The sequence below is a fragment of the Zeugodacus cucurbitae genome, chromosome 4 (assembly GCF_028554725.1).
Source record: "Zeugodacus cucurbitae isolate PBARC_wt_2022May chromosome 4, idZeuCucr1.2, whole genome shotgun sequence".
In the NCBI taxonomy this organism is placed as follows: domain Eukaryota; kingdom Metazoa; phylum Arthropoda; class Insecta; order Diptera; family Tephritidae; genus Zeugodacus; species Zeugodacus cucurbitae.
The window spans coordinates 6,274,217-6,297,004 of NC_071669.1; the positions used below are offsets into that span (position 1 = coordinate 6,274,217).

General features: G+C 36.2%; 1 protein-coding gene across 2 annotated transcripts; it reads right to left on the reverse strand.

Annotated features, from left to right (window-relative positions):
- Positions 1-1,000: 1,000 nt before the first annotated feature.
- LOC105221540 (uncharacterized) lies at positions 1,001-22,734 on the reverse strand. 2 transcript variants are annotated; one of them, XM_054229573.1, is made up of 9 exons: positions 20,603-21,618; positions 20,412-20,529; positions 20,195-20,347; positions 20,039-20,124; positions 19,679-19,964; positions 19,560-19,616; positions 18,202-19,296; positions 2,320-18,139; positions 1,001-1,142 (listed from the first exon to the last, which is right to left on the reverse strand). In XM_054229573.1, the coding sequence occupies exons 1-8, from the start codon at positions 21,616-21,618 to the stop codon at positions 5,729-5,731; spliced, it is 15,222 nt and encodes a 5,073-aa protein (XP_054085548.1). In that variant the 3' UTR covers positions 1,001-1,142; positions 2,320-5,728. The 2 variants fall into 2 exon arrangements, with proteins under 2 accessions (XP_054085548.1, XP_054085549.1); XM_054229574.1 differs by lacking the exon at positions 1,001-1,142 and adding an exon at positions 22,026-22,734 and having other exon boundaries at positions 4,659-18,139; positions 20,603-21,607.
- Positions 22,735-22,788: the final 54 nt, after the last annotated feature.

Sequence of the window (22,788 nt, forward strand, 5' to 3'; positions counted from 1 at the left end):
TTCTTCAGCTTTTTGCACGGTTTTGTTGGTTTGTGTTTCTATTGCAGTTATATTCGTTTTTATTGCTTTGTTCGGTGTGTCATCGTTACTCGTTTTACACAATTGTACTGCTGAGTTGACATTCTCAATTGTACTTAATTTTGACGTTGTACTCTGCACTTTGGTTTTCGGTGAGTTGGTTAATGTATTTGCCGCCTCTTCATTTGCCATTCCTGCTGTCAAACGTATTGAAGTAGCAGATTTTTGGTCTTGCACTTGTGTTGCCTTCATATTTTTCAGCGCGGCAGTTGACCGATTCACTCCATCGCTTAAAGGCATAGCTTCAGCCACCAGCTCAAAGGTGTCACCTATCACTGTCTGCATTATAGCAGCACTTGTTGTATCCACATCTTTCTCAGCTTCCGACGCAACATTTTCCACATTACTCGTGCGATTGGGTGTCGTAGAACGACTGCGCACTTTCGTGTGTGTTTTGAACGTGACATTTCTGTCTTTCACCAGCAATCGTTTACGATTCAAAATTGTAGGCGATTGTCGTGGTTGTTGTAGCTGCGTTTCCAAAACTTTTTCTTGTGCCTCGACTTGCTGTTTCTTAATCTGCGAGATTTCCGTCATCAAACGTTTACCCTCCTCACGCTTTTGCTTCAATATATTCTGGAACTCTTGTCGTTTTAGAGCGCGCTGCCGTTGCATTTCTCTTTGTTTCTCCAACAATTCATTTATGAAAGCGACTTGTTGTCGCTTATATTTGATGACCTCCTCACTTTCCCGCATTAACACAGCACATTTCATATTCAATTTCGGATCAGCTGCTGTTTCGGGTGAAATTTTAACAGGACTATTATTGGCACGCAAACTGACTGGTGATGTTGAGTGATTACGTTTGGTTGGCGATTGCGAATTGGCGTCAGACCGTGGTGATTGTGGTGAGTGCGTAGAGTTTTTACGCGCACCCGACGACGACATTGCTGTTGTTTTACGCGACATATGCATAGACTTCGGTCCAGCTTTGTATTTGGATTTTTTTACAAGTGTGGTGTTGTTGCTGCTGTTGCCTGCATTGCGCGCTGCAGCGCCACCGGTCAGTGGTGGTTTCGTGATTTTATAACCGCTAAACAGTGTTGGGATTGCGTTGATATGCTCTAAATAAGACGGAAGGAAAGATATTGAAAATTATATGTTAATGATAAATTATGGTATAAATTCATTTTAGAATTAATTGTTTAATGCATTAACGATGAAGGTTGAGCTGGGATGATTAAAAGAATTGTGACCAAAGTTACAAGAATTTTTGTAGAAAATAAATGGAAAATATCACACTCAAAATATATATGCACAGTTATTAGTCGGACGAGGTATGTAAATGTAAAATTTCTTTGAACTTTGAACTCTTTGAATATTCTAGCCAATGGTTTTGTCAGATTTTGTCAATCTAATATACAAATGTTTTTGCTTTAAAACAATAACAAATAATTGGTATGAAACTTTTGGCTTTTATTATGCTTAATGCTTTGCCATAATATTTTATAATAAAAAAATGGTTAAAATGTTGTAAATGGTTAAATGTATTAGTGGTTTTTTCTATAGAATTTCGTCAGTAATAATACTTAAAATAATATTGGCAAAACATAAGAATATTTTTTTTTAATATTTGTGCTTTCCACAGCTTCATACCAATAAATATGCTTCATCTTCTGAGCACAAAAACAAGTTTAAGCGATACAATTTCGTAAAACAACACACGTTAGAGTAAGGAAAAGTGTTATTTACATACATATAAGGTACAAATATAGTTTATTGTGTGTTTTACAAAATTGTATCAATAATATTGCACAATGCGTGTGTTTTTTTTTTCCACTAAGTAATTATAACTTTTTAGCACACATTACATGGGCTGTTTATAAATTTTATCACAGATAGCAAGTTTGTTATACATCACAAATGTCAAATGTCACATTCTACTCAGTTCCAATTTCATAGCAATCAAGTATTACTAACAAACATAAAATACTCAACTTAAAATTGACTACTGATTGACAACAGTTACATTCGCACTAGCTAGATATTTCATAAACCAATATTTAGTATTTCAGTTATTTTACAACAAATCTGTTGCAGCAACCTTTGTTAAAGTGACACCAAAGTACGCGTTATTACGCACATCATTATGAGAAGAAGCACCAACATTTCGTAAAGCACCACATGCCATACTACTAATTGCACATATACATTTTGGTTTTTGCGTTTCAGTTTAGAATTTTTAAAAAAGTATACAAAAATATATAGAAATGCATTTAATTTTAACAACTAGGTATTTACCAGGTGTACGATGTATAGTTGTAGGCAATACAGATTGGCGTTCTGCATAGAACAGGGTAGAGTAGTTTTTTTTTTGTTTTTGTATTTTTTTGATAGTTTGCCCAGTTAAATATAAGAAGGAAAGCGTTTTGATATCGCAGTAATTATAACTAATATATTAATATTTTCTACTAACTTTAATGATTATTTATGAACATTTATACAAAAATCAATCTTATCAGTTTCAGATAGTTGCCTTAAACAGAATGCTTGCCGTTATACATATTTATGTATGTATGTATGTAAGAAAATATAAAAATATATATGTACGATTCTTTAAAAAAAATAGGTAGTCACAACAGCATGTGCAGTTAATATGTAATTTTTGTAATGCATTGTAAACGAAGCTTGGATGCCTTGTACGAGGTATAGTACTCTAAGCAATTAAGAAATTAATTATCAATAGTTTATAAACGTCCTCATAGTTGAATTTGAATTGTTGAATATTGTTTGTTGATAGTTGATTGAAGATATTGAGTGTTGATTGTAGTTCGGTTGAGAGTTTAATGCATGTTTTATCCAATTCGCAGGTGAGTTGATTGTAGACAGCTATTACTTTATATAGTAAGCGGTTGTGACGTAATATTGGTGGCACACAAGCGCTTAATTTCTTTCAAACAGATTTTGAAATTTGCATTTAGCCATTGGGAATGCATAAATATTTTTTTATATTTTATATACATATCTATCTATGCATACACCATTGTAATACCCAAAATAAAATTTATAATCTCAATGCAAAATTTGAATTGCACTCTTTTACTTGCGTGTTATTAATACAATTGTCTAAATTTTGGTCTTATAGCCTTTTCGCACGGCTAAATTAATTGATCAATTAAATTTTTAATTGAGAAACCAGTTTCTGCCCTTCGCACTGCCCTACTCTATAAACGAACAGCTGTTACACATTTTTGTTTTTGCTTTTCATAAGAAGTTGGTTAGTTTCATCAGCTGATTGATCGATCTAAATCAGTGCTTTAATCGAACAAAGGCCGGTTAATTCATCAATTAACTCTTGTGCGAAAAGGCTATTATGCTTTGATCTACTACTCAATTAATATGCATATAACAAATTAACCTAATGCGTATTCGAAAAATTAAAGCTTCTACATTTTACATATAATTTTAAGTATAACTTGAACTAATTTCTTTATAAAACTTCACAAACAATTACATTATTACTCGATTTCAATACAAAATTAGCTATCTTTATGTGTAAAATACCGCGTGATTTCACTATAAAAATCGTGCTAATTAGCTTAAACTCTAGTGTGTATATAACAATATATGAAAAAAATGTGGCGTTAATGTTTATTACAAATGAATAAAAAATTCAAAATTACTTAAAAAGAATAACAAATTAAATCGTAAATACTTTAATCGTTAAATGTACGTACAAATTTTACTATACTGACAAAATGTTGCACAGCACATTTTTAATAATGTTTTCTAACTCTACTCTACTAATTAAAATATATTATTAATATTTTTTAATTAATACAGCTGCACGCGTATTCAGATTAACGTGTATGAAAGTGGAATAGTACAAACTATTTATAATATAAGCATATAAAAATATTAAGTACAAAATGAGCGTTGTTGTTGTTGTTTCCAAAGTGTGTAAGAAACATAGATATATAATTCTAACTAAACTAATTTTAGTTGCATTGAATTGAAAATTTATTTTAGAAATTATTAATGTTTTTTTCTAATCATAAAATTAGTAAATTTTTGTATTTTCCAAGGTTATATGTGTCTTAACGCTTGGAGAGAGATTGATTTAAATAATCTTTTTTTTAATATTTAAGCATTAAGGAAAAATGTTCTTGCTACATTAGGAACACACTGGGTTGAGAAGTGGTGGTACATTTTTTTATATTGTTTTATTATTACTCAGTTAAGGGGTTAGGGGTAGTCCGGATTTTCAAAAATAATTTTCTTTGTTTTTTTTTTTTGCATTTTCGTTAAGTGTAATATCTTACAAATATTTTCTGAAAATTTTAAGTTGATCCGATAATTACTTTTCGAGTTATTCGGCAAAGAGCGCACGGACACTCCAACACACTAGTGTGAAACTTTAAATGCCTTTTTCTCAAAACTTCGTTTTTTGAATTGTTGACAACTGTAACTCGAAAAGCGCTCAGTAGATTTTAATTAAGTTTATACAGCTTTTAGAATACAAAATAATACAGGGCCTGATCGAAGCTTTTTTGTTTTTCAAAAATTTCGATTTTTTAAGACCGAAAATTTAGAAAAAAAAATTCTTGAGACCATTTTGTTAATTTTGGAAACAAACACAAAATAGCTTCGATCAGGCCCAGGATTATCTATTTATAAAACTAATTTTTCTTATCCGATTGATTTTAGATGAATCTCCAAAGACTTGTGACTGTCACCACAAGGACCTCTTTTTGGTCCTGGGTCAATACACACAGCTATAACTTTAGAAATTATAATTTTCTTTCAAATTTTTTGTGACTTCAAGTCAAAACATCGTGTAATAATGCCATATTATTTTTTTCTAATTTTTTTTTGGTGTCTCTGACTACCCCTAACCCGTTAAGAGAGAAATAGAGAGTGAAAGATTATAAGGCAAAGGTAAGTTAAACGCAAATATGCACGAAAAATAAAAAAAAAATATATATAAAAAAATTATTTTTATAAATTCTAAACTTAATTCTTCACCATTATTTCGTTTTTTTTTCTCGAGAATTCGTCATATGCTTATATTAAAAATGTTAAATATTACAACATAAATTTGAAAGTGCTTAATGATTATACATATATAATATGAGGTATTAAATTAAAATTGTGTATTTTCGCAAATAAATGAAATTTATTGCCACAAAGAGACTCTTTGAATTCCAAGGGGTAATTGCTAAATACGTTTATGTAGCAAGGGGCTTTTTAGCCACTATTGAACTGGCAAAATAAGGAAAAATTACACCGACAGATAGAAATAAATTATATTATGTATAAAAACTATTTAGAAAAGAGTAAAAATGTTAAATAATAATAATATCAAAAGCTGCATTGACAAATATATAGTATATGTAAATGTTAAAAAGTACTTCAGTCAGGCTAGGAACTGAAATGCATTCATTAACAATATAAAACTTAGACAACTCATTCATAAAGCGCACAAGTTGGATAGAATTGCAATTTCCATAAATTGTAAGGTTTCACCACATTGCAGATGCTTACAGAAAAAATGTAAGCTGCTTTAAGAAAGCGCCCCTAAAGTTGAAAACAATGTACTAAAAAGACGATAACCGCCTAATGTGCGAAACATAAAAGTGCCAAAACGAGTTAATTAAATATCCACAAAACGAAAAGTATTATTGAATAACTCTTCGTGGAAACACGTATATCATACATTGCCCTGATCTACTAGCGGACTGTTTGTCGACGATGTTTGTATTTGAGGCAGTTGTTGGTGCAGTAGATGTGACGCTTGTTGTGGTTGTTGCTGCTGGTCAATTGCAGTTGATTTGTCTTGATTTTGCGGACTAATGGTTTCAACCATATGTTCAATCAAATGAAATGCATTTGCAGCGCTAGTAAATGATGGTCTTAGTTCTGATGGCGTTGCCTTTGTAAGTGTTGATGCTGGTAGTGTTGTAGCGTCATGTGTTTTAATATTTGACAAGTGCTGTGCTGTTGGTAATATTTGACGTATTTTTGCATGTGCATGTTGCTTATGACGAGCGCTGGCATCTTCTCGCTTTTTGCAAGGACTTTCATGCATTTTCGCATATTTTTGCGCTGTTTCGCCAACGCTCTGCTGCTGCAGCAAATCGGAGGTGGCTACAAGCATGTCATCACCTAAATTATACTTTCGCGGGCGTCCACGTTTACGCGAGACATTCGCTTGTGTGCTGGGCGAAATTGGTGCTTTTGGATTATTTGCGATTGTACTGTGAGTATGTGTGCGCTGTTGTGGTGAGAGCAGTATTTCACGCTCATCACTATGCTGTTGGTGTTTAGTTTGCACCGATGAAATTGGTGTTATTGTCGTATACATTCCGTGATTGCGTTCCACTTTTGGTGGACCACGTGACTCGTGTTGTACTAATGGCAAATGCAAATCAGTTTGCAGCTGTGTGTCACGTTTAGCTAGCTCCTGTCGTAAGCTCTCTAGTTCTGCTTCTTGTTTTTGTTGCATACTACTGATTATTAACGCACTTGTGGGTTGTACAAATGGTATTGGGTGCTGCTGCTGATGCTCTGTATGTTGTTGATGTTGCTGTTGTTGTTGTGTTGTTAATAACGTTTCCGCGGCAGTTGTGTGGGTATCATTGTTAAAGCTCGGTGTACTATCAGTCTTCGGTGTATTGACAGTTGATGTACGCAAAGCACTACGAAAACTGCGCAACACGTTTGTGGTAGTTGCTGGTGCGGCAGCAACATCTGCAACAGCTGTACTCCCTCTATCGCCGACAATTTCGCCATGCGTTGCATTTCTGATTATAGATTGCAGCTGAAGTTCATTTAATTTCAAGTTATCGGCGAAATTCGGCGGTGTGTGCAGGGCCTGCAGCTGATATTGAGGATATTGCGCCAGTATTTCTGGTGAATCTGCTATCACATTTCTATCACGCGTATGTGGCGTTGCTAGTAAATATCGAATATTATTGTTATGCAATAGGCCAACACCACCGGAAAGTGTCGAATGCTGTGCGTATTGTTGCGCGAATAATGGCAAACTACTGTCATTCTCAAGGCTTATATGTGGCATGGCCGGTGGTAAGTGATTTGCATTACTTGCAACATAGTGTATCGGCATTTGCAGACTAGCAATGCGTTGTTGTTGTTGCTGCTGTTGCCGCGGTACTGGCTGCTTGTAGTGCAATGTGGCGCTTGGTTTATATTCCATACTCGCCGTCACTGTCGGCTGTGGCATGTGACGATAATGAATCGTATGCGTTGTTCTAGGCACCGTTGAGTTACTCTGTGGCATGCTACGTGCTTTACTATTAGTTGCGTTTCGTGTATGCTCTTGCGGCGGTGTGACTGCTACACTTGCTGTTAGACACTGAGCTTTCGGCACTTTTTCTACTCTTTTAGTTGGCAACTTTTTGGGACTACTTTGCGCCGTGGACTTTCGGTGTGTACTTTGTGTACGCGCATGCTGATTATTATCATCCCTCGTGTGATATACAGTCTTTTTAGTTTTCTCTCCCTTCGGCGACACTGTTGCTAAGCGTTTACTGCCAACCTCAGAGATGACATGCGCTTTATTACTCGCCATAGCATAAGGTTCCATTAGAGTGTCAAGCCTGTGATCACTCATTACTACATGTAAATTATCATTATTCACGTCCATACAGCCAGTTGCAACATTTTCATGCGCACCGTTAACATTTTGCTCATATACAACATCTGTACAGGACGGCGGTATGTGCGTTGCACTGGCGCTCACATTGTTAGCCGATGCTCTCTCATGTTGCCAGTGTACAAACCTATTCTGCGCTGGCTTAGTACAATTTTCCTCGACTGTGCGCTCTAAAGTTGCATGAAAGGCATTTTCAAAGCGTGTTGCATTTGTATTTTCATTTGAGGGGAGTATAGCGACAGGTTCATCAAAATTGAAAGAGACTGCATGCTCATAATTGGTAGCAGCGTCATCTGCTGCAAATGGCAGCGCATCCAGATCCGCATTTGGTATGCTCGTTATTAAGCCGTTATCTTCGATATTCTGCCAATTTGTGGCATACAATTGTAAATTTTGTAGATTTGCATTGAGAACTTCAAGCGGTGGCTGCACCTGCTGTCTGATTTCTCCACCAATATCACTACCGTATGCCATAGCATTAGATGCGGGCATGTCAAGGTCACGACTATTATCCACCAAATTGGTGGGATTCACCACTGCTGTTGGTATAACCGTTGAATTGATGATGTTTGGTGCAAAATGTGCCGTCTTTGCTGTTGTGTTTGTTTGTGTCAATTGCTTGAGCAACGCATGGATGCGTGCACGCATACCCAATACGGGCGACTGCTGCTCCTGTAAAATGCTTAAGGCCAACGAAAGGCTTTTCACCATTTTCGACATATTCGCCGTCAATATAATGCATTCGTCATTGTCATTCAGTATCGATATAGTGCCGTCTTTGTGATATTTTAGTAGCAGCGGTTCCGATATAGCATTGCCCTCATCATCGAACTGTGTGGCTTGTGCGAGTAAGGCCGCGTGCGCTTCGGCTAAGGCTTGCTTATCCACAAATAGATTTCGTGCCGAGTCTACGATGCCGGGCACATCGATGAGTGTCATTAATTTTTGTATGTACTTCTCGAATTGGAAGAGATTCGCGTAACGCGGTGGCGTAGTGGCATAGTCAACTGGTATTGTGGCCGCCACTTGGGACATATCAAATTCCACCGAATTGCAGTAAGATGTTGTTGTATTCGTAAAGATAATGTTCGGCGTTTTCGCTTCTTCTTCGCTGGTTTTTGGCGCAATATCGCGATTCTTGCGTTGCGGCGTAACGATTTGCACACGCGCAGGTGCACGTGCGCGTATTGTACTTTGAGTACTATTGCGTGGCGTTGTTGGCGTTTGCAATTGTGAGATGGAGCTTTGACTTGGCTGAGTTGTTGGTGATTTGTCAACATCTGTACGCAGTGTTGTTGTTGTACAATTATCGGCTATACTAGCTGTTGTAGTTGTTGCAAAATTGTTTGCGGACACAAAATTTTGTGCTAAAGTTGTCTCAGTTTCAATATCTGAAAAACTAAATATTGTATTTGATTTCTCATAAATCGTATTAATTGTTGTTGTAGTTGGTTTAATTAACGGTAGAACTGGTGATAAAGTTGATGGCTTTGTCAAATGTTCGGACTGCGCTAAAATAGTGGGCATTGCTACGATATCATTATCTTCCTTGGGTTTCGATTTATTCGTTGAGCATATTTTGATTGTTGGTGTCACCGTTGAGTGAGTCTCCCGCACATTTTCAGTTTGTTCAGCATTTGTGCTTATTTTTAGTGATGTGGCCACGCCTACAAACGTGTCTGTTGTGCATGTATCGGTTATTGCGTTGTGTATTTGTGACTGAGCAAAATTGTTATATTCTAATTGATCCATTTGTTCGATAGGCTGAGGTAATTGTGTGGTCTGTAGTGTTTCATGTTCTCCAAAACTGAGTTCATCCATTTGCGACATATCTACAAGATTTTTGCTATCTCCCGGCTCTGCTTGGTCTAGGTTAAGATCACAATTGGTGATTTGTGTCATATTATTAACGTTCAAATCTGTAGTCACGATCTCATTATTTGGCATTGTAAATAATTGAAAATTTGTTGAGTTTGTTGGTGCTAAAGAATGTGTAGAATCGCTTGTAAATTTGAAAAATTCATTTTGTTTTATGATAGGCGTATTCAAATCAACTGCGTTGGTGGATAGAGGCTTAGTTAAATTGATTGGACTATTTTTCGGTGAATTTAAATTACTCATGAATTCTGTAGATTCTTCTTTAATTTCCTGTGTACTGATTATGACATCATTTCCGATATCAAAATCATTTTCTGCATATTCCTTCGATGTAAAGTAGTTATTAGTTGCCTCGAAACCACTAACTGTGTCAGCCTCATTCAAACAAACCGTAACAAGGAATTGATCTTCATAGCTTGATAGTATAACCTCATTTGCACGATCGTTGAAACTCTCCAATGTATTATCTTTACAATGAATTTGTTGAATAGTCATTAACTCCTGAATTTCCTTAAAAACGGCAATGCTTTTAGCATCATCTAATAAACCTGTTGCCGTTGCATCCTTAAAATCCTCTGCATGACATGTTTCATTTAATGCAAAGTCTTGCTGTTCGGGCACAAAAGTATGCTGAACTGGTGTCATTTCACTGTCATTCAGATTTTCTGATGGAATTACATTCTCAATTTGATTTTCATTTCTGGCTGTTTCAGTATCATTTTGCGCTGGAGCCCCTTGAAATTCTGCTTCAGTATCATTTTGCTGCATAGTCTCTTGACATTCTGTTTCAGTATCATTTTGCTGCATAATCTCTTGAAATTCTATGTTTGTTACAGTTTCATCCGTTTCAGTCTTATCTGCAATCCTGTTCTGTTGGTCTAACAGCAATGTTGTCCCATCTGTAAAATCTTGAGCTATTGGTGTTGTGTTATTTATTGTCCGATCCTTTTGCACTTCCTGCACAGCACTTTCGTCTGTTATATCATTTATAGCACGACTCTGTTGATCTGTTACTGAATTTTCAGACATTTGAATTTTTTCGGTTTCGAGCTGAAGTATGAGTTCTTTTTGCTGATATCTTACTAGCTCCTGACCACTGGCCATATCTTCATTACTTGCTCCCGTATTTTCAATATCAGCAATTATATTTTCTCTAATGTCTTGTTTAGTTTCCGTTACTATTTCGTCGTTTGTTTCGTATTGACAATCTGTCTGTTTCTCTATAGCTGTTTGCTGCACAATTACTGTTTCCACTTCTGCCGACGTATTGTCAAATTCGATTTGCTTATTCTCATCGATTTGAGTAGTCACAACTGATAAATTTTTTGATTCATTTGACCTGCTCCCCTGTGATATCAACGTTACAAGATCACTATCATCTGACAGCATTACTGAAGCACTACAGAAATCTTCTTCCAAAACACCAGAGATATTTCTGCGCTTCTTTAGTGGTAAACTAGGCAGTGGACTGCAACTATCACCAGCAAGTAATTGTTGAGTTACTGCACTATCTGTCGTGGCAATGTCTTGCTTGTTTTCTAGACTTTCAGTAAACGTCGGTTCTGTGATTTGGTTAGGCCTTGAAACACTGTTGGAATTAAGAATGTGCACAATATCAGTTTTAAAATGAGCATTTCTCTTCGCTAATGCCGCCATAGCCGCTTTAGATGTTGTCGGTTTTTCAGTTAGATACCAATTTTTAGTACGATTATCCGTTAACTCCTCAAATCTTTTTATAAACGCGATTGGTATCGAGACTTTCAAACTTGGTACTTGCAGCGGTATTTCATTATTATTAGTATTAAGCAGTTCTTCTTCTTCTGTATTCCCATTATCTTCGCTTTGTATATCATACTCATTTCTTATGGCTGTTTCAAACGGTTTTATAGCATAATTATGCTCCAAACTAGTCGCCGTCATTGTATCCATCATAGTAGTCGGTATTAATTCGGACAGCAAATCGTCATTGCTCATAATAACATCATGATCTAAATCCAATAGTGATAGTTCCTGAAAACTTGTATTCGTGCTGGAGAGTAGTTCGACCACCTGCGCCTGCGATTGCACTACTTTGAAGCTCGTTGGTTCGTTTTTATACAAATCTGTTGCTGAGTTCACCGTTGATGTGGTACTGCAGGAACAACTGTGCGTGAATGAACTCGAACTGTCGCTGGCCGTGAAACTAAATGTAACGCTACTGCAGGCCGGCGTGCGTCCATCGGTTGGCGTTTGCATGGCCGTCGGTATTTTTAAATTAGCACTCGCAATTAAACGCGCCGAATGATTATACTCTTCTAGTAATTTATCAACTTCCATATTGGTCTTCAGAGTATTTATAGACTCTGTTTCATTCAGATATTCACTTTTCTCGGCAATTTGTATGTGTGAAATGCGCAAATTAATATTCGTATCTTCATCCAGAAATTCGGAAACATCTCGGAAATCCCTAACGGTTTTAGTATCTAGTGTTAAACTTGTGAAGTTAGATATATCTATTAGTGGCGGCGCTTCATTGTTTTCTGGTAATGTATCAGCGTCTTCACGGTAGGTAATTGGCGCGGACTCGAGCTCATTAGTTAATAGAATTGGTTTTGTTGGCGTTACTAATTCGTTACGCGTTTCTACAGCACAACTATTGTTTATATCTTGCTCTAAATCGCTTACGCTAGTTTCAGTTGTTAAAGGTTCCTGTGAATCACTAGTTTTCAGCAATTGTTTTTGAATTTCTCCATCTAAATATAATCCAATTGCTTCTTTTGTATCATGTTTCGAAGAAATATCATCGTTATGTGTTAGACGCTCTGGAGCTTTGTAAACTGTGTCCGTAATAATATCATTTGTCAGAGTATTATCTTTATTTATAATTTCTTCTAAAATCGGTGCAGTTGTAAAAGCATTTTCGGCTGCTTTTGGAGCCTCTCCCGAAACACTTTCGTCTACATTTGATACATTTTTATCCTCGGGATTGTTTGTGGAAGAACTTTCGTCGAGAGTTGTTACACCAGCTTGAGTGTTCAAGACTGTTCCTCCAATAACAACTATTTTTTCTGTGCAACTTTTGTTTATATCTTCTTCTAAAACACTCATACCGGTTTCTGCAGTTAAAGTGGCTGTTTTTACAGCCTCTCTCGAAACACTTTCATCTACATTTGATACATTTATTTCCCCGGAATGTTCTCTGAAAGAACTTTCGTCGAGAGTTGTTACACCAGCTTGAGTGTTCAAGCCTGTTTCTCCGATAACAACCCTCTTTTCAGTGCAACTTTTGTTTATATCTTCTTCTAAAACACTCATACCTGTTTCTGCTGTTATAGTTTTCTCCGAATCATTAGTTTCCACAAAATCACCTTTAATTTCTTCATCTAAAACCAATGCGCTTGTGTCATTTACATCAAATGTTGAAGAACTTTCAATAAGGTGTCTTTCATCATCTGGTGTGTTGGAAACTGACTCTCTAATCAAAACTTCTGTTTTACTATCCACTTTATTTGTTGTTTCTTCTATCGAAACCGATACGCTTGTTTTCTCTGTGCTCTCTACTTTTGCTTGCTCTGCATTGATTGTTTTATTTTTAACTAAACCCAACACTTCACTTGCAACCTCAGACTCGCCGATCGAGGAACTCTTGTCGGAGGGAGTTATGTGGTTAGGAGTTCTGAGAACTGATTCCCTAATATAAACACTTGTTTCAGCACAACTTTTGTTTATAAGTTCATCCGTTTCAACTCTTACCGTGTTATTTTGCGAGATAACAGCTGATTTTTTATTCAAAATCTCTCCACTTGCTTCACTACAATTTTCCTCTAAAACTCTTAATCCATTCCAGATAATTGTGTTATCCGAGTTTTTACTATTATCCGCTATTGCAACAGACCCTTGTTCATTGCATCCTGTTGGATCATCTATTCCATCCATTCGAACTTTGGGCTCTCCGGACAATTCGCCGTTGTTATCTAACTCGGGTTTTTCTGTGAGCTGTATACTGTCAGCTTCAATAGTGTTTTGTGAGGTGCATGTAGTACTCAATACATTGGTTGTGGCTTGCTCTTGAATTTTATCACTCTCTACTTTTTGCTCTTGCATTGTAACTTCAACTGTGGGCTTGTAATCCAGTACATCTTCATCATGCAAACGTTCTGTATTATTTAAGATTATAAGTGTTTCTGTTTCCTCAATAGATCGCGCTTCAATTGCTTTGGTTGCACTCAAGTTTTTAGGTTTTGAATTTTGGATCGCTTTGGTTGGTTTTACGAATACCGTCTCAAAAGTAATGTCAGCATTTTGCATGGTTGTCACAGTTTCAGTGACAACATTTTTCATAACAGCTTGACGTTTTTTAATTTTCATACGCTTTGCCGCAATTTCTTCAGGAAACCCGGTGCAATCATCTGAAGACGTTTCATTATTGCCAATATGACCAATTTGTTCTATTGTGACAGCATCGCGCGGTTCTGTATGCGACTTTTGTATTAATTCCAAAGCACAATGCTTTCTTTTGTCTTTCACATTAGAAGATATAGCTTCAATATGCAATATGGTCTCTTTCGCAGTTGCTGCTTTATTAACTCTTTCGTTTTGTCGCTGAGTGCTTACCAAATTTTCATATTTTCGGCGCTTCATTGACGTATTTTCTGCCAATTTGGATTTCGATTTCTTTCCACGCGCAAACGATTTAATTGGTTCGATAACGGCATTCTCTGTTACCATCTGTAGACTGGAATTGAGCGCGGCTGCAAGTCTTCTTGTTATCGGACGATGTGAGACATCACCGAATTGCATTTCTATATTTGCCTCAGTTTCTTCTGCGCTTATTGGTTGTGCCTTTCGCTCGGCCATTGTTGGTACTTTAGCTCTAGCTAAGCGTATTTTTATACAGCGCTTTGGTGTAGGTATTGGATTAACAGACTTTCTAGTATCTAGGCATTCAGCCTGGTTTCCAGGTGGTGAAGCACGTAAACTTGTATTTTTTACCACTTTCCATTGTTCCGATTTTCGCAAACTATAACCTTTTCTTAATTCAACGTTGGAAAACTCACTATCCGTAGACGCAGAGAGTGTTGGGCTAGGTTGAGCCTGTGATTTTGAGTCAGTGACTTCATTTGTTACTAAATCCTCATTGCTTTTGGATAACACCTTTTTTATTGCATTATGGCGGGATGAGCTATCTATTTTTTCAGATACGACAGTTTTTAGATTTTCGCTAGTTGGTGGTGAGATCTCGGTTGTAGCGTAAAGTTTTTGAGTTCTTGGTGATCTACGCTGTTCTTTTACTTCACATTTCCTTTCTTCATTCGTTTTTAGTGTACTTAAGAAACTTTCAAAATGTGAATGAAAAGTCGATACATTAGTAGATTTTTTTGTTGCTATTTCGGGAATATTGTCGCAAATTCCGTATTCTTGACTTTTGGAGATATCTGCTTGTGGAGTTATAGCATTGAACATGCAGTAATCTTGCATTCCTATGCCATTATCGTCGCTCAAATTAACTATATGCATATCATAATCGACGGGTTGCGAGATATGAATGTTATCAATGACAATAGCAGTTGATTTCGGTTGTTCTTGGCAAGCTATCTGCTGTTGATCAGCTTGCAATTTGGTAATATTTAATTCAATAGTTGTTGACTCGCTTTCAGCTATTTTCTTTACATCGTGATTATTTTCAATATTGCCACTATCAGTGCCAATAGCACCCCCAATAATATCGGTCTGTAGTTTATCCATTTCACACGATTTCTTATCAATATTTTCAACAGCAAGCGACTCATCTGCCAGCTTATTGCATTCCGCTTTCATATGCGCCACACTGCAAGTTTCGCGATCGGCCACATGTTCGCCATATTTCTGCACTGCAGCTTCGGCGAGCCGTTCCAAATTCGTTTTAGGACTTTTATCACCACTAAAATAACTGTTATTAGATACAATATCTTTCGGTTTTAGCAGTGTACAGTGTGTATCGGTTTTCTCTAAACTATTTTCAAGTGTTTGCAAAGCTTTCCCAGTTAAATTATCATTGGTTTTTGTGCTCTCAAGCGTAGCTGTTGATAAATTCAAATTCGTTGCAATTGTGAGTACATTTTTGGAATTTTGATCTGTTGCTGTTTCATTTTCGCCACGATTTTCTTGTACGTTTTGGCCACTATCAGCAGGTACTATATATTCAGTTATTTGTTTTGTGAAAGTCAATGCTTCAACCGCTTTAACCGCCTCGACTAAACGGACAAGACCATCACTTTTTGCAATTGTTGCATTAAATATTTCCGTAGGAACTGCTATTGGCTCACTTAGATCCATAGATATTTTCGCGTCAATATTATTTCGTACGGTTTCTAAGCCTTTCTTCATTTCTATTTGATTTGTCATACATTTTCCATTCTTTAAAGCTTCCAAATCAATATTGATGTTAATTTTCTGTTCTGCTTCAGTAGTAGTCATTTGGCACTCATTTAAATTATCGGTAGCGTGCACTGCAACTACAGGATTTTTCGCCACGCTAGTGGTTTCTATATTATTTTCGTTTAGATTAGCAGCTGTTATTGCTTGTATTGTTGAACTCTCTATTCTCAAATTAGTTACATCAACATTTAATTCCGTCACTGCTGCACTGTCAAGCTCCATAGCAGTTTCTTGAGCTGCCTTTGTTGGGTTATGTGCCTCATTTATTTCATTTTCAGCCGGTTGATGAGTGGCCTCTTCTTCCACATTAAGTTCTTCAATACTTGTGAGAATTTTTTCCATCATATTATTTTCACTTTGCGGACTTAAAGTAACAGTATTAACCGTTATAATTACTTTTGAATCTAAAGTAGTATTACTAGTGTCTCGCAGCGTCGGTTCTTCAAGCACTTGTTTTTCAGTAAGACACTCTTCAGTTGCAACTGTAGGTATGTCTGATTTTTCAACAATATTTTTGTTTAATTCTTTTGTTGGAACATTATTTTCAGTGTTTACAGTAATTATCAATTCTAACCCATCCGATACTATTTGTCTACTAGATTGAGTTTCCTGCAAACTCTTATCTAAATTTGCTTCAATGGTTCCAGAAGTTCCAAAAGTTTCTTTAAACTCGTTCTGTTGTTTTGATTGTTTATTAAGCGTTTCGGTGATTTCAGTAACAATTTCTGTAGTCACAAAATCATTGCAATTATTTTCATCATTTATTTTTTCTGTGCTGCTTAAATGCTTTACCGCGCCAACGACCTTGTTTTGTAAATCATTATCGTCCCCGCAGTCAACAGTTTCTTTACTTATCACAGCAGCAATTTCGCTTTGCATTTTTTCAGTAAGAATTGCTGCTTCTTCATTTAAGTCCTGGCACTTATCAACCTCTGTACCTTGTGCACTTTCATCTCCAACTTTGTTAGCGCACTGACTGTCTAGGTGTAGCTGTACTACAGTTGTTTGAACATCACTTTTGTATTTGTCGTCCAAATCTCCTTTACCCTCACATGTAATATGCTTTGAAACACTGTCATTATTCATGTCATTTCCAAGTGATTCGGACTCATTCAATGCTTTCTCAACATCCATTCGCTGGTTCAGTTTATCAGCAATTGCTGCGCTTGTATTCAAATTTTTACTATCAATGGTGTTAGGCAACAACACCACATCTTCAACAACTGTCACAGAATCTGGATTTGCTGTTGTTGTTGCTGGGGACGTACTAGTTTGTTTTATATTAGTTTCCCTACACTCAGTACTCTGCAGAAATGCATCTGTACTCGTACTCGTACAAACCTCACTACCGCTTATAACCTCTAAGGAATGTGCGCTATAAGCTTCCTCCACACATGTACTCTCTAAATCTAAGCTACTTTCATCTACAATGTTAGAATCTACATTAGGCCCTGTAGTTGTGGAAACATTCGAATTCTGTTCTTCCCTTTCTACTTGTTTAACCATCTCTAAAACACCTACATTTGCGGATACAATACTAACAACCCTATCGTTATTAACGCGTTCCTCATTTGCTGAAATGCGTTTAAAGTCAACACTTTGTTTACTTATATTATTGGTTGATGAAATATCTTTTGGCCCATTTGGTATCATTGTAGTGCTATTAGAAACATCACACGCTTGCATTTTACACATTCGATTGTTGTTGCTATTACAAATTGGTAAATTCATTTGTTCATTTGTTATAAGTTTTTTATAGGCGTTTTTACTTGGAATTGGTTGAGTAGAAACTAAATTCATGTTCTTATTTGCACTAGTATTAAGATAAACAATATCATCATCATCATCATCATCGGAATCGATTATTATTGTGGATGAACGTTTAAGTAATTTTTTTGATTTATGTTTTGTTTTAATTATGTCAACGAAATTCCTACCTTTTTGTGCCATTTGCTTGAGTGACTCGGTTGTGGAAGAGGTTGAAGATGATGGTGATAAGAAACGTGGTTGTGGTGAATTGGAGAAAATAGGTTGTTGATTGTTGGCTTGGATTTTACTCAGATGTATAGCTGGTTTTATCGGCAATTTGGTGTGTGGACGACGCGTCGGGCCGATGGGATTATCGTTGAATTTTACTTGTTTCTTCACTGGTTTGTCATCGCCAAGCAGGAGCTGAAAGTAAACATATGTTAATTACATCTAGAGTGTTTATGGAATTATATTATTACACTTACCATTTGTTTCTTGTTGTCTGCTTTAGTTCCTACATCGTCCACAACATTTTGCGCTGTGCCGTCTGTATGATTATAATCGTCGTCACGCTCATCATCATATTCCGTTAAAAAGTTTTGACTAGGTCTCATTAACGTCTGTGTATATATAACTTTACCCAGGGTTGTTGTTGAAGACGTTGCTGTCGACGGCAAGGAATTATAGTCATCCTCTTCCTCAGTAACATCATTATTCAGTTCTTTTTCATAATAACCGCCAACACTGGCTGCTAGTCTGGCTGTATGCTCATTAGACACAGCACGTTTAACATGATTTTGATTTTTCGTGCCCTTTAAGTTTACAGTTAGTTCGCGTACGTCATCGCTTGTATCATGAAACTCTATATCTTCGCTACCCAAACGTTCCGGTCCAATATCTAAGCTGAACCTCGGTGAGTTCAACAAATGCATATTCTGTTTACCCCTAACAGTAAAAGAGTTAACAATGAGCGGTAATGTGGACTCCGCACTTGTGGCAGTTGTTGCAACCGTCGACTTTTTCGTACCGACTGCTGCGCTGTCACCTTCACCATCACAATCTCTTGTTCTTTCATAAGGATCGGTTACTAAAGTAGCGCATGCTGTTGCGCGCTTCTCATTTGTAACGTTTATTTGATTTTTAGTTCTAGGCGCAAGATACGTTCGTAGACCATTGTGCGTAATGCCATTACCGGAAAGCACCTCATCTTCAGAGAGTTCCTTATCATCTGTTGTGCTACCGTCGAGACTTGTGTAATCGGTATCGACAGCATCACAATCTTGATATGATTCGGATGGATCTAATATGCTGCCACAGAACAATTCGCCATCCGAATCAGAGTCTAAGCAAATCACTTTTTCCGACTCATCAACTTGCACACGCTCTGCTGCTCGCTCTTTGAGTTTAGTTAGCCATTCCAAAGGCGTATCAATTCGCGACTGTTGTTCATCTTCTTGTGTGAGATCCACACATTCACTTGGGTCTGCAGTTATTACTCTACGGTTTAATTGCCTCGGTTGTTTCGAGTCACCTGTGTAGGTAGCACCGAAATCCCAAAATGGTGTGTTTATAACTTCATCCTAAAAAAATTTAAAATACATATATATTTTTAAATAGAACCTAAATTGTATAATTAAATTTTATGTGTATTCGACTAATCAGTTAATTTTTTAGTCATTTACTGTAGCAAACAAACAAAGCGTAATAGCAATGTTGGCGACTAACTGCTCAGCATTGTTTTGGCTATGCTGTTCAACTGCAGCCTCAGACCTTTTACTTAAACATCATGGAGAAATATGCATGGGATTTTCTTTTTTTTTTTTCAAATATATATTATACTTACAATAACAACTTCAATGTCATCATCGCCGTCATGCAATGTATCATCACAAATTGCTGCCTAAAATAAGAAAAACAGTATATTAGTCACGTAAACAAATTACAACAATATGTAGAACTTACATTTCTCAAATCTTGAAAAAATTTCAGACTATTCAAGATATCTTTAACTGCATGCTTGCGCGTGTGTATTGTTGGTAAATGATTGGCGTACATTGGATTTGCATGCAGCGTCTTAGTTGGACACATAAAATGCTGTGCACGGTTAATTAGTTCGACTTGTTCCAGTGGATCGCGCAGCATCTCTTTCCATATATGCAATATTATGATGTATTGCACAAATATCTTATCTGGCAATTCTTTTTGACACCATGTATGGCTGCTCGTAGGAATTTCTTGCAAGAAGGTGCTAAAATTTAGATATTTGAAATTTGAATATTTTCTCTATTAATATTGAAGAAGTATATATGTATATATATTTACTTGAAAAGCGGTTCCATTATAAAACGTTGTGAATACGTATCGGGCATACGTAGGAACATACGAAGTATATTTTCTTTGGCCACAGACTAAAATGTATGCACAAATTGTTAACAAATAGTTCTTTTTTTATTTTTTTTTTGCAATCGATACACTTACCTCATTCTTTACCATTAAATGTTTATTGATAATGTGCGATATGCGATGAATTAACGCACATTTCTGTAGTCTTGTCAAATTAAAAGACAAACGTATTTCAAGGGAAGTATATACAGCGATTAGTTGGCTTATGTGATACAAATAAGCATGATCCTATAAAATCCATGTAAAAATATAGTTACATAAGTGTGATTTTGTGCATTAATTTTTACTTTACCTCACGACTAGATGCACAAATTTCATGGAACAAATCAAGAACTCGTATAATATTTCGCTTCAGTCTACGACAGAGCACCAGTGACGGGCCCACTCTTTCGAATTCATCTTTACAACCACTGAAAACAGATTATATATTTGTTATATAAATATTTTTTAAAAACTTTAAAGCCTATACAATAAATCTATTACCTAGTGTAGACTTGAATTAGCTCCAACATTTTTTTCTTAAGCAATGCGTTATCTTTGACATCCGTGAGCGGTGCATGCAATAATGCTTTACGAATTTGGTTATGCGCCTTTCGTATATGCGGAAATAATGCATCTAGGTACTCTTCGGGTTCTTTGGGTGGCCGTCGCATATGTCTTAGACAATCCATACGCCGTCCGCTCGTACTTCTTGCGAAACGTAGTGTCGATGCACTGGTAACGCTCGATGGGGAGGGCGAACAAGCGCGATTTTCAGACATTGAGGTAAGATCTTCGACGGAAGCAGTTGAATTTGCTCTGGTTACTGATTGCAAATCCTCCGTTGACAAGTTAAGTGATTTGTCATACAAATTCTGTATTTGTGGACCAGCCACATTATCACTTGGTACATGTTTACTTCGCTGTTCTGGTACCTTCTCATTTTGAATCGGTTTTCTTGTTATTGGACTATATTTTACTGAATTTGCTGATTTATTAGATTGCATAGAGGATTGGGATTTAATATTTTTGTTTTTATTTGGCAATTCATCATTATCAATAGCTACAGTTAACTCCTCCGTATTGGGTATTTCCTTAGCAGCAGTCGACATCGATGCTGCTGATGTTAGCAATACCGATTTCAAATCTGAAAGTTTTGCTGAATATGGAACCTTATTCGGTAAAGCATTTTGATGTGAAGAGGAGCTTGTCGATGGTCCATCACTTAATTGTACAATAGACAGCAAATGATCGATATCATTTTGTTCTGTTCCCAAAGGCCTTGAGCGTTCAGTTACGTTTCTTCTATTGTCGTCGCAATCATCGTCATCATTGACAACATACGTTGCAACCACCACCGTATCCGTTCCCGGCGAAACATTTTCATATAAATTATTTCTTTTGAAATATCTTGAGGCGGAATTTTCGGTATTTCCTTCCACGGAGGTTTCCTCGGGCTTTTTGGTTTTTGAGGTCTCCTTATCCCACATGATGCTATAAATGCGGCGTCTGAAAAACATATTGTATAATTTAGAACTTTGCGTAAAAGATACATGCAAATTTAGAAGACTGGAAATTTTATGTTTCGAATTTTTTCTTTACGTTTTCTTTTATGTAAACAAGCATAAAATTGTTTTTTGTATTACAAGCATTCTTTTCAAAAATAAGGTGCAATGTTTTCGAAAAAATAAAGTAAATGCGGATTTTTAATATATTTATTTAATTAAGAACTAGTATTTAGTAAAATTAAATTTTAAATTGTATTTTGTTTACGAATTTTGGTAATAATATTATAACTACGTCTAATTAGATACGAGTATATTTAAAATAGTGGATAAATATGACAATAGTGGTTAAAACTTTTGTAAATTGTTTAACAATTTTGTAATTGTAAACAAGTGATTAGCTTACAAATTGGTAAACTTACTAAATGAATACACCTGTCCGCTGATTTTCGCGACAAGTTTTTAAACATCTACACGCATTTCTAGTTATTGTTTCTTTTGTTGTCGTTACTCTTTTTGTAAATGTTTTTGTTTGATCCTCCTCTTACTGTAATCGTTTAGAGAGACACACTCTCGCGTAGCTTTTGTTGCATAAATTTTATTGACATTTATTTTTAGAGTTTCAAACAATTCCATTATTTGGAGAAAGCTCACATTTCCATTTTCGTATTCTTATACACAACCTTCTAATACTACTTTATTTATGAATTCTATTTATACACATTTTTTACTTCACGCAACACAGTATTCCGAAAAGCGCTCAAGATTCTCTTAAATCGAACTACTTGCCACCCGGCCTACTCGCCTCACCCCTTATTTCATTTAATAGGAGTACTAATGGCAAGAAATTAAACATGGCGTCAAAGATTAGTGCTTCACTGTCCCATTCAGCGCACAAACTATAACGCGCTTTTCTCACAACTTTACCAATATTTTTGCACTATATATGTTAAACTTCGTATCTGAATTATTAAACTGCACTTTAAAATATTATTTGTAACTTTTTCCCGAGATATCAGTGAAAAATATAAATGTTTGGCGCATATATACGGTGTTTAACTTTTTCTTGCAGCAGTGAAAATTTACATATATACATGAAGTTGGCTGCTGTTAGCAAACCAAATGTCAATGCAGTTTTCTTCATTTCTCTAATTCGTCGACAGTGCTGCATTAAAAAATAATTGA

Excerpts from the sequence above, each read along its gene's own strand:
- LOC105221540 (XM_054229573.1), bottom strand. The coding sequence starts at position 21,618 with ATGTTTTTCAGACGCCGCATTTATAGCATCATGTGGGATAAGGAGACC. Across the intron at positions 20,530-20,602 it reads CTAATTCAAGTCTACACTAG|TGGTTGTAAAGATGAATTCG; the intron begins GTAATAGATTTA and ends ATCTGTTTTCAG. Across the intron at positions 20,348-20,411 it reads TTTGTGCATCTAGTCGTGAG|GATCATGCTTATTTGTATCA; the intron begins GTAAAGTAAAAA and ends TGGATTTTATAG.